The sequence below is a fragment of the Salvelinus alpinus genome, chromosome 32 (genome assembly GCF_045679555.1).
Source record: "Salvelinus alpinus chromosome 32, SLU_Salpinus.1, whole genome shotgun sequence".
Classification (NCBI taxonomy): Eukaryota; Metazoa; Chordata; class Actinopteri; order Salmoniformes; family Salmonidae; genus Salvelinus; species Salvelinus alpinus.
The window spans coordinates 19,176,603-19,188,696 of NC_092117.1; the positions used below are offsets into that span (position 1 = coordinate 19,176,603).

The 12,094-nt window shown below is 39.0% G+C and overlaps 2 protein-coding genes across 2 annotated transcripts; one reads left to right on the forward strand and one right to left on the reverse strand.

Moving 5' to 3' along the window:
• Positions 1–11: 11 nt before the first annotated feature.
• On the reverse strand, positions 12–7,296 carry smndc1 (survival motor neuron domain containing 1). Its single transcript, XM_071380520.1, has 6 exons — positions 7,110–7,296; positions 4,435–4,554; positions 4,144–4,286; positions 2,175–2,330; positions 1,894–2,047; positions 12–812 (listed from the first exon to the last, which is right to left on the reverse strand). Exons 2-6 carry the CDS (start codon positions 4,552–4,554, stop codon positions 675–677), a joined length of 711 nt encoding a protein of 236 aa, XP_071236621.1. The 5' UTR covers positions 7,110–7,296; the 3' UTR covers positions 12–674.
• Positions 7,297–7,834: 538 nt separating this feature from the next.
• Positions 7,835–9,947, forward strand: LOC139562573 (alpha-2A adrenergic receptor-like). Its single transcript, XM_071380350.1, has one exon. It carries the CDS (start codon positions 8,248–8,250, stop codon positions 9,457–9,459), a length of 1,212 nt encoding a protein of 403 aa, XP_071236451.1. The 5' UTR covers positions 7,835–8,247; the 3' UTR covers positions 9,460–9,947.
• The last annotated feature ends 2,147 nt before the right edge of the window (positions 9,948–12,094 follow it).

The window sequence follows — 12,094 nt, forward strand, 5'->3', positions numbered from 1 at the left end:
ACATAGGAGACTACACAACTCATCCCTGATTTTAATTGAGAAAAAGAAAAGCTTACGTCGCCAGCAGTGATACAAGGTCATTGATGTACATCACGGAAACAAAGATGGTACAAAATGCATTACTGCCATCTGGAGGAACTGTTAAACATTCAGTACCAATATGGAAACCTACTCGTAATTTCAGGGCAAAATGAGAGGGACATCTTACCTCAACAAAAATGACAATTTGTTTTACTGTAAATGTACAAAACTGAAATGCTTTAAAAAGAGTTATTACCACTAAACAGCAAAAAGTAAAAATGTCTAATATAGTCCAGTTCACCCTGAAAAAGCTATAAAAAATGTGTAACATTGAAACATGCACATATTATAGTTTTTGCCTTTGTTGCATCCAGAAAGATACAGCAACCCAGACTAATGTCACCACAATCTAAACACTTGAGTACACTTATTTGTGCTGATCCATTACAGGGGTAATTTATTTTATTAAGAATTCTGCTGTTCTATATGACATACCGGTAAGAACAATATTCCAATGAGCCAACCAATGGTGAGTAAGCGATTAGTTTCAAAGCTCCTTTACTTGAGTAACCTAAGCCATATAAACACAATGGTAAACACTGATCCTCCTACTATACAATGGGATACTTTAAACACCAAGAAAACATTTTTGGTCACTGTGGCATGAGATGCCTGACGTTATATTTGGATGTGTCGTGATACGTGGTCATGGGTTTGTCTGCTATGCCACATGTTCCTACTCCCACCTTTCCATTTACGCTCTCCGGCGATGCAAATATACTCCTCTTCACCTGCAACACACAATGGAAATCTCAGACTATTTGTGATGGTACTCTCTCCTGCAACAAAGCAATGGCTGAAAATGTGCAAATAACATATGAAATGTTACTTAGTTTAAGACTAGAAGCGCAGAGACTGTCATTTTAACTTCACATGAATTTCAAATTGTAATATCTTTGCCATTTTTTAAGTCGTGTCCCCATTCATCCTTACATTTTCCTAAATAAGTCTATTTAACACACTGACGTTGTTAGAATGTCAATATCACAGAGTTTGTGTTATAAGCAGTTTGGGGAGGAAATGTAAACCCCCCCCCCTTTCACCGGACAGTTGGCTGCCCGTCTGATAACTGGGCCCATCGAAACTACATCAAAACTAATTTCATATATGATAGATGTAGCCTAAAGACAAGATTAAATTGACAAAAGTATGATGGGCGACAATATTATCAAATGCCAAATTGTAATTGATGCTTGCGTAGTTGACAAAGGGGGGACCAGAGATTACCAAAAAGCGACTTCTTCAAATCACCCTACCGAGGTTCACACAGGTCAGATGTTTTGAAATGGCATATTCTAAGGTTTCTAAAAAACAAAATACTTTTGCCACAACAGGCTGCATTTCAAAATATCCCTTTTTTCAAGAACAACTGAAAATCCATGCATTCAACACGTGAGCACTCGCAGCATATAGCCTAGGCTACTAAACACAGACTAGTAACATAATACAACTTAAAATATGCTACTCTGTTATTTTGAAATAGATTTTCTTAGGTTGTTTCTTAAAACCTACCAAAATGAAATAATGATGGATTTCTTTGTGATGGATTTTATACTGAATTGTGGTGTGTTTTCATTTTTATGTATAGCCTACAGTAACAAACTAATGAAAATGCTACTGTATTTTTTAAAATCACTTTCCCCCCCAGACTCTAAATGTTACCTAATACTTTCATCAACATAACCAAATTATTATTTTTGCAATAGCATATATGAAATGTATTTGACTGTTTGAATGTTGAGTAAAAAAAATGACGGGGCCCGGCTTTTCTAGTGTTAAGATGTGTGTGTAAAGTAGATGAACATGTGTTACCTGTCCTTTCTTGTTCTTGTTGTAGGCCTTGTTGTTGAAACTTTGCCACTTGGATTTCTGGTCTTCTCGCTCCTGTTCCAGCTCCTTCATCCTCAGCACCTTCTTCTGGGCCTTCTTCTTCTTGTACTCCCTCTGGTCTGCTATCTGCTCTTTCCTGTCATGGCACGCACACACAAAGTTACAATTTTAGATCCTCCATGGACTGTTCGGGACATCATGGAAAAGTGAAAAACTTCTGACCCTACACAGAACATATTTAACATAAGCGTTGTCTCCCCTACCTGGACTTGGGTTTTCCATCCTCCTCAGAATGCTTGCCCTCCTCGGCAGGTTTGAGGTTCTGCAGTGGCACCACCTCTGCGTTCCCGTAGCCGAAGAAGGTAATGGCCGCCGTGCCGTTCTCGCCGTCTATCTCCTCAATCTCAGCCTCATACACCCTGTCAAAGAATCACGGCTGTAAGCAGGTGAGTACGAGCCACAGACCCAAGCCCTACTACACAACATTGTGAAGAAATACAGTTGAGTGTTTGTTATTGTTCTTATTCAGGGCCTAGGCTCTTAATTAAAAATATCTCACAACAGTTTTGTCAGGTCTATCACTGCTTCATTGAATATATAAATTACAAGAGAGTAGGTCAAATGGTAAGTCAAGACCATAGTGTGCAAGCAAGATTAACAAAGATGACCTTCCCACTTAGCAGCATTGTAAAATTGGTCATGTATCAGTTGATTATTTTACACTGAACAAAACTATAAACGCAACACATAAAGTGTTGGTCCCATAATTATTTGGTGCTGGGGTCAATAAAAGGCCACTAAAATGTGTAATTGTTTATGGCGTTGTGTTGTGACGTCTCAAGTTGAGGGAGCGTGCAAACTGGCATTTTGACTGCAGGAATGTCCAACAGAGCTGTTGCCAGAGAATTTAATGTTAATTTCTCTACCATAAGCCACCTCCAAAGGAGTTTTAGAGAATTTGGTAGTACGTCCAATCGGCCCCACAAGCGCAGACCACGTGGAACCATGCCAGCCCAGGACCACCACATCCAGCTTCTTCACCTGCGGGATCGTCTGAGACCAGCCATCTGGACAGCTGATGAAACTGTGGGTTTGCACAACAGAAGGACCTCTGCACAAACAGTCAGAAATCTTCTCAGGGAAGCTCATCTGCGTGCCCGTCGTCCTCACCAGAGTCTTGACCTGACTGCAGTTCAGCGTCGTAACCGACTTCAGTGGGAAAATCTTCACTTTTGATGGCCACTGGCACGCTGGAAAAGTATGCTCTCCACAGATGAATCCCGGTTTCAATTTTACCAGGCAGATGGAAGACCGTGTGTGGCATGGTTTGGGCAAGCGGTTTGTTGATGTCAACATTATGAACAGAGTGCCCCGTGGTGGGGTTTTGAAGGAGTTTTGAGGGAGCGTGCAATTGGCATGCTGACTGTGCAGGAATGTCCACCAGAGCTCTTGCCAGATAATTTCATGTTAAGCCACCTCTGTCATTTTAGAGAATTTGGCAGTACGTCCAACCGGCCTCACAAGCGCAGACCACGTTAATGGCATCGTGTGGGCAAGCGGTTTGCTGATGTCAACATTGTGCCCCATGGTGGCGGTGGGGTTATGGTATGGGCAAGCATAAGCTACGGACAACTAACAATTGCATTTTATCAATGGCAATTTGAATGCACAGAGATACCGTGACGAGATCCTGAGGCCCATTGTCGTGCCATTCATCCGCCACCATCACCTCATGTTTCAGCATGATAATGCACGGCCCTACGTCGCAAGGACCTGTACACAATTCCTGGAAGATGAAAATGTCCCAGTTCTGTCACCCATTGAGCATGTTTGGGATGCTCTGGATCAACAGCGTGTTCCAGTTCCCGCCAATATCCACCAACTTCACACAGCTATTGAAGATTGAGACAAAATTCCACAGGCCACAGTCAACAGCCTGACAAATTCTATGTCAAGGAGATGTGTCGCGGTACATGATGCAAACGGTGGTCATATTGACTGGTTCTGATCCACGCCCCTACCTTTTTTTAAGGCATATGTGACCAACAGATGTATATCTGTATTCCCAGTAATGTGATATCCATAGATTAGGGCCTAATTAATTAATTTAAATTGCCTGATTTCCTTTTATGAACTGTAACTCAGTAAAATGTTTGAAATTGTTGCAGGTTGCATTTATATTTTTGTTCAGTGTAGGTTAATATTGACTGAGAAACTTCTGGTGACACTCACTGTCCATCCTGACTCCACACAGTCATACACCTGTCCCCAACGCTCCAGCTGTGTTTCAGGGGGGCTGCATCGGAGCTGTTGGCACTAGCAGTACCTTCAGAGGGCTGCGACGTCAGGAGGTCTTTTGTCAAGTCTATGACTTCCTGTGAAGGATACATAACATTGAGGTCATTTTGTTCCGAGATAATAATCACATTTGAAGACAGGCACACTAAGAAACCTATTGACACTCATTGACTTAAAAACCAAAAAATGTCATGGCTAATACTCGTGACATGGATAGCTAGTTACCGATAAGTCTTTCTGTAATTTGAGAAGGTCTTCATTCTCAGGATCGGTTGATAAGGCGGCTTCCACTTGTTGTAACTGGGCTTTGTAGCTGCCCAACTGTTTCAACAAATCCTCTGACATCTAATAATGGACAATGAAAGGGGGGGATACAACAGAGTAAAATTACACTTGAAACAAAGTAACAATAGCAAATAAACAACTCAGCGAGGATGGCAAGGCAGTGGAAAGATTTGCAAGGCGGAGCCAGGCTACTCGCAAGTCGTCGCAACTAACGGGGTTTGGACAGTGAAGGACTATTTAAATGTGTTATTGTTTTGGTCTTTGCATTCTTTCATTATTTTTGGTGATGTTTATTACAATTCAGCTTTTAGCTGTGAATGGGTAACATGATTTATATTTTTGAAGAGGACCACAATGGAAATAAGTTGTGTTATCCTAGACATTTTTGAATGCATTGTATCCACATGTGCTTGTATTGTGTTTTTAAAGTGTCAAATAAAATCAATACATTTCTACTACTTTGTTAGTGGTGCTAACTATCTATACATTAACAACAAATATGGTTGTCACTAGTTACCACAGCCACAAAGTCAAAATGGGCTACATCGTAAAAATTCATTTAAACTAAAATGTGCTTTTTGTCTTCATTTAAGGTTAGCCGTTGATTATGACTCTTAGTGCCATTACATTACACATAAGAGTCATTGGACGAAGGCTTCTTTTGTAAGGGGGGGGTTATGAGTGGCAGTCCGGTTTTGGAAGCAAACGTCATATTTCCTAGGGTTAGGCTAGCTCAATATTGGACTAACGTTACTCCTTAATCAAAGAACATTACATGTTCTGTGGAAAGGATGAATTGACTATTGATTCCACTCTCAATTACAGTATTGTTCTATAAACAGAAATCGCTACTTCCAATCACAAAAAATGATTTCACAAATACAAAATACACATTTACTTGACAATTTTTTAACCGGTTTTATAAACTGGATGTAACGAGCCCTGAACGCTGATTGGCTGACAGCCGTGGTATATCAGACTGTATACCACGGGTACGACAAAACATATTTTTACTGCTCTAATTAAGTTTGTAACCAGTTTATAATAGCAATAAGGCACCTCGGGGGTTTGTGGTATATGGCCAATATACCACGGCTAAGAGCTGTATCCAGGCACTCCACGTAACGCTTAACAGCCCTTAGCTGTGGTATATTGGCCATATACCACACCCCCCCACGCCTTATCGCTTAATTAACACAGTTAAAAATAACACCTTTGAGGCGTCTGCCTTCCGTTAAAACACAGTGGTGGAAAAAGTACCCAATTGTCATACTAAAAGTATAGATACATTAATTAGAAAGTTACTCAAGTAAAAGTCAGACAGTAAAATACTACTTGAGAAAAAGTCTAAAAGTATTTGGTTTTAAATATACTTACATATCAAAAGTAAATGTAGTTGCTAAAATATACTTAAGTATCAAAAGAAAAAAGTATAAATCATTTAAAATTCCTTATATTAAGCAAAGAAAACACCACAATTTTCGGATAGCCAGGGGCACACTCCCAACATTATTTACAAAAAGATGCATGTGTTTAGTTAGTCTGCCAGGCAATAAGCAGTAGGAATGACCACGTGTTCTCTTGATAAGTGCATGAATTTGACAATTTACCTGTCTGGCTAAGCATTCGAAATGTAACGAGTACTTTTGGTTGTCAGGGAAAATGTATGTAGTAAGAAGTACAACATTTTCTTTAGAAATGTATTTCAGGAAAAGTTGTCAAATATAAATAGTGAAGTACACATACCCCCCAAAACAACTTGAAGTATAAATACTTTAAAGTAATACTTAAGTACTTTACGCCACTGGTGTTTGACAGCCAATTAGCACAGCTACTCCACTCGGTCTTCCATCTGTTTTCATAAACAAGCGCTGTAACATGGAAATATGTCCGCGTGGGAACCATAAACCCATAAAAGGTGAATCAATTTAACCTTTTTTCCGCCGATTTGAAAATATATGATCTCTGCTCCTTATGCTTCCAAAACATAACCGCAAGCGATGCGTGTTAATGTTCAGACCGAGCGTCGCTGCTCTTAATTAACAAAAGTCCCCCCCTTCAGAAGACGGCTTTGTCCAAAGCAAATAACGTTACTTGTGTGAAATTGAATGACACTGAGTCATGATCAAGGGATATGGTTGGGCATAAGGTTAGCAGTGTGGTAAAGTTTATGGTTAGATTTAAAAACGGATTTTAAACAGAGATTGTAAAAATAGGCAGTTTATCTATAATTATGACTTTGTGGCAAGTTGTGACGACCAACAAATAGCAAATAAGTTAGCTAGCTACAAAGCTAAGTAGTAGTAGGCTTAGCTAACGTTAGCTAGTTACATTTCGGTGTTAGGGGAAGGTTAACACATTTTCACTCGTTTTTAAAGTAACTAGTTAGTTATTGACCTATATTTCCATACTCTGATAGGTATAAAATCTAGCTACCGACTTTCAAATTCATTTCAAATAGGCATCACTAGCTAGAATGTTAGCTACCACTAGATAGCTAACGTTAGTAGCTAGGCCATCATCACAACCACAACACAGCGACCGCTGGCAGCAATGACAATTTTGGCAATAAAAAAACTCATTCAAAATGATTAAATGTTCATTAATAACCTTACCTTCCCGTATTTGAGTCAAATTAATACAGACTCAAGATATTCAGATTTTACTTTAATTGTTTCTAATAAAATCAAATCGTATACAACAACAAAACAGTTCCCTTCCTCCTCAGCAAATTTTACCGGAAATGCCGATTGTTGATATAACATGTTCTTCTCGCGATACCACAGTATCCTAAAGTGTCATATCGTGGTTTGTCAGCAGATGGGGCTTTATCCCAATAATTTTTGTCCATGGTGATTCAATTTAACAATTGGGTCTTTGATTCGACTCCCTGACGAATTACCTGTAAAAGGTCAACTCTGACTGTAAATCTTATTCTATAATATGTTGTCTTCTTAAATAAAAGCCATTAAGTTGTCTTCATGTCAATTTAACCCCCGCTCCAATTAGTATATTAAACAATAATTTACTGCTTGCAGCGTTTATCTTGGGCTATTTCCTGTCATTAACATTTTTATCAATGTCTAATTTGGCTCATTAATAAACAGTAGACGTAGTCACAAAATACAAAATATATATGTATATCCGGAGAATATTCGGAATGACGATATATTGTCAATGTTCAGTTTGGAAAGCAGCAATACAACTAATCTGTAGCTGCGATAGTAGTTGGACCCCGCCCATAATTCCCACTGAAATATACTGACTGAGGAGCGAAGGCTCCAAACCATATATAAAGCAGCAATCCCATCCTCTGCCACATAAAGGTCTGTTTCACCAACTAGTGTTTCAGTGGGCAGAGAAATATCATCCTGCTCAGATGCTATTCTACGCACAACGTGGGGCCATTTTACGTTTTTGAAGGATAACAATTGACCACTTTTTTCCTGAATTTGTAGTTGGTAAAGCTGAGTTTTTTGATGCTGGAAAACAAAGAGGTTGTAAAACTACAGTTCTGTTTAAGGAGTATTTTCTCTTTTACCTGGTTATTTATTTTTTTATCAACTTTTTTTTATCAGCAAAAATAACTAACATTGAGATGATTTGTTTGTTAGATTGTTCATATGACATTATTTTCCCCAGTGGGCAAAAATGAAGGCTACTTCTGCTTCATTAACAAATGTGTGAAAATAGTGGATCGGTTGTGGCTCTTCGAACAAGGACTCTTCTTATACAGACACACGCTTCATCCTTATGGGTTGTGATAACTTGACCAACAGCAACGGGACTTTGCCTGCTAGGCTCCCTTACACTGTGCAGACTTCTGTGCCTCTGACAATACTGGTGGGTATCCTTATTCTACTCACAGTGTTCGGCAATGTCCTAGTGGTCATCGCTGTGTTCACCAGCCGGGCCCTAAGAGCCCCTCAGAACTTGTTTTTAGTGTCCTTAGCATGTGCAGACATTTTAGTGGCCACTCTGGTAATGCCCTTTTCTCTGGCTAATGAACTGATGGGATATTGGTACTTTGGTCAAGTGTGGTGTGAGATCTACCTGGCCCTGGATGTTCTGTTCTGCACCTCGTCCATCACACATCTGTGTGCAATAAGTCTGGACAGATACTGGTCGGTCACTCAAGCCATTGAGTACAACTCAAAAAGGACGCCCCGCAGGATCAAATGTATAGTGTTATTCGTGTGGGTGCTGGCTGCCATTATATCATTCCCACCTCTCATTTCGATGGAGAAGGAAGGAGCCAAAGAGGAGGGTCCCACATGTAAGATCAATGAGGAGAAGTGGTACATCATATTCTCCAGCACCGCCTCATTCTTCGCCCCATGTGTGATCATGATTCTGGTGTACGTTCGAATTTACCAGGTTGCCAAGAAGAGAACCAGGGCCCCTCCGGGTGAGAGGAGAAGAGAAAACGATAATCCAGATAAAAGTCAGTATGGCTTAGTTCAGCAGGACCCTTTGGAGAGAGGGAACAAAGGAGGGAGAGATGGAGTGGAGGAGGACGAGGAGGTCAATGGACTAAATGTGGAGGAAGAGTGCTCCTCGTCTGATGGGAATGAGAACCAGTGCTCCATCAAAATGAAGCGGAGCAAGGAAAAGACCAAAGTGTGTCAGGTGAAACTAGGAGAACCGTCCCCTAAAGGTGATGATGCACAGCAGTATGTGAAAGTGAGCCGGTGGAAAGGAAGGCAGAACAGAGAGAAGCGCTTCACATTTGTTCTGGCTGTGGTCATGGGAGTGTTTGTTGTCTGCTGGTTCCCCTTCTTCTTCACGTACACACTCACCGCAATATGTGACTCCTGCTGTGTCCCTGAGACATTGTTCAATTTCTTTTTCTGGTTCGGATACTGCAATAGCTCGCTGAATCCAGTCATATACACTATATTCAACAATGACTTCAGGAGGTCTTTCAAAAAGATCCTTTGCAAAAGGGATCGACGAGGGCTATGAATAAGCTTTTTTTGGACTAGCTACTATTTCCTGTCTGAATACAGATTTCATTGTTTACAAGTTGGGGTCATGTACAGTCTCTTATGGAAAGAAAATGTACCTATTGGGAAAAACTTCCCAACTTCCCAAAATGTTCCATATTCAGTACTGTCCCACTGGGCACACACTGGTTGAATCAATGTTGTTTCAATGTAATTTCAATGAAATTACGTAGAACCAATTTGGAATATACGTTAAATTGACATTTGTGCCCAGTGGGATGCTGCAAGCAAACTGTGATCAATTGTAATGCATCTGTTACAGTTTTTATGTGTGTGTCAATGTACAATAGTTTTGAGTTCATTACAATCTTTAATCCCACTACAACCATTTAGATGTATTTGACTTTGAAACTAATGAATGCCATGTTGTTTATTACTTCACGCATGTTGTGAGGGAGCTGGCTAATATCTCCATGGATCTTGCTTAATAAAAATACATTTTAAAAAGTATGTTTTTATTGTCACATACACCGGATAGGTGCAGTGAAATGTATTGTTTTACAGGATCAGCCATAGTAGTATGGTGAGCAAAATATGGAGCAAAATATTTTTCACCCAGTAGGCTCAGGTATTCAAACCAGCAACCTTTCAGTTACTGGCCCAACACTCCAACCACTAGGCTAACTGCTGCCCATAATGTAATGCTAAATGTTAATATCTAGGCTATAATTCTTTCATGCATAATGTCAGGGAGCATATGCATGTATTATGAATAAACATATTTAAACATGTCTTCCCTGAATATTACAGTATTCCCTGAATATTACAGTAAGTTCTATAAGCATACATGCATTGGGGTACCAATTGAGTTTGAGGGGTATGATTTTTGTACATTATGTAAATGTTCCAGAAAACCAGTACTATAACTCAAAACACTACGCTCTAAACGTGTTCATTGTATTCTACCTACTGAATAAGGACAATGTTTCAACCTTCATGTACCATATTGCACAGACCCAGAGGAGATAACAGAAAGAGATCCCTGGTTTCCCACATGGCAAGACAGACTGAATCATCCTACTGCAGACATCCCTACCAGTATAATTTGATTATTTCTGTCTTTATCAGTAGCGAGAGGAAACACCATGCCAGTAATCCACCCAGAATCAACTGATTTTATGGTGCATGCTAAATACAGTATATTATTTATATGATCTTTCACTCACAGCCTGCAAAAAGGCAGGATGAACACAAAAGAAGAAAAGGTTATAATTTTTTTCACTAAAACATCAGTACATTAAAGGAAAAGTCCACCCCAAAAATTTATTTTGGTATTTGTTTCATTAGCCCATTGTTGACAGTCAAAATGTTTTGCTTGTCACCGATCAAGCTGATCAAGTTTCAAAATATATGTTTTTTTTGCATCATATGATAGTGCATTTTGCATCATATGATGCATAATGCATCATATGGGGATGATTTTTATATTTTGAAAGTTGCATATCTTGAAAACTTGATTGCTGACAAGCAAAACATTTTGGGACTATGTCAACAATGGACTAATGAAACAAATACCAAAAGATAGTTTTTGGTTGGAATTTTCCTTTAATCGATGGGTGTTGGATTTCTGCCATCAGAGAATAGTAAATTATGTTAGTGATGCACACATGACTCACTGCAACCCCTGTTGATGATCCATAGCAAAACTAACTATCTAATCATAATATGTATTGACAGGTTAGCTGACAATGTCACAAAACGATGCGTGCTTCAATGGAGCAGAAGGCTGTGTGTGGTTATAATTCTGGATGGCCAGATAGCTAGCAACAATGACAAGAAGCTGCCATGTGGGGAATCGTATGTGGCTCATTTCAGCTAGTTTTATCTTGTTCTTGATACCATGTCTTGTTTTGAGGTGTTTGACAGATGTCATATCTATGCTAATGCTAATATAGCTAAATATTTGCGAGCCAACTAATCAACATCTGTAACAATGTATTTGAGAGACAAGAGGTGCTCACTGTGTAAATGTATTTATGTTTTCAATAACCATTGGAGACAAAATATAGTTTACATGTTGTCAACAATCTATGCCAACCCTGTCTGTTTTGCCCCATAGTTGTGCACGCATCGGTTTTGTTGCTAAACAACCAACCTGTCTATGCAGTTGTCTTCACTTCCTTCTCTCTGGGGACTTGCATTTGCTTTAACACAACCATTTCAGATAGCTTGAATTAATCCAAATAGAGGAATTCTATTGCCTTATCAATGTGACTGAAAGAAAAAACGGTTTTCCATACTATATACGGTGTATTCGGAAAGTATTCAGACCCCTTGACTTTTCCAACATTTTGTTAAGTTAAAGCCTTATTCTAAAATGTATTAAATACATTTTTTCCTCATCAATCTACACACAAACCCACATGACAAAGTGAAAACCGTTTTTTAGAAATGTTTGAAAATGTGTGTGTATATATATATAAATATATATATATATATATATATATATATATATATATATATATATATATATATATATATATATATATATATATATATAAAGAAATACCTTATTTACATAACAATTCTGACCCTTTAGGATGAGACATGAAATTGAGCTCAGGTGCATCCTGTTTCCATTGATAATCTTTGAG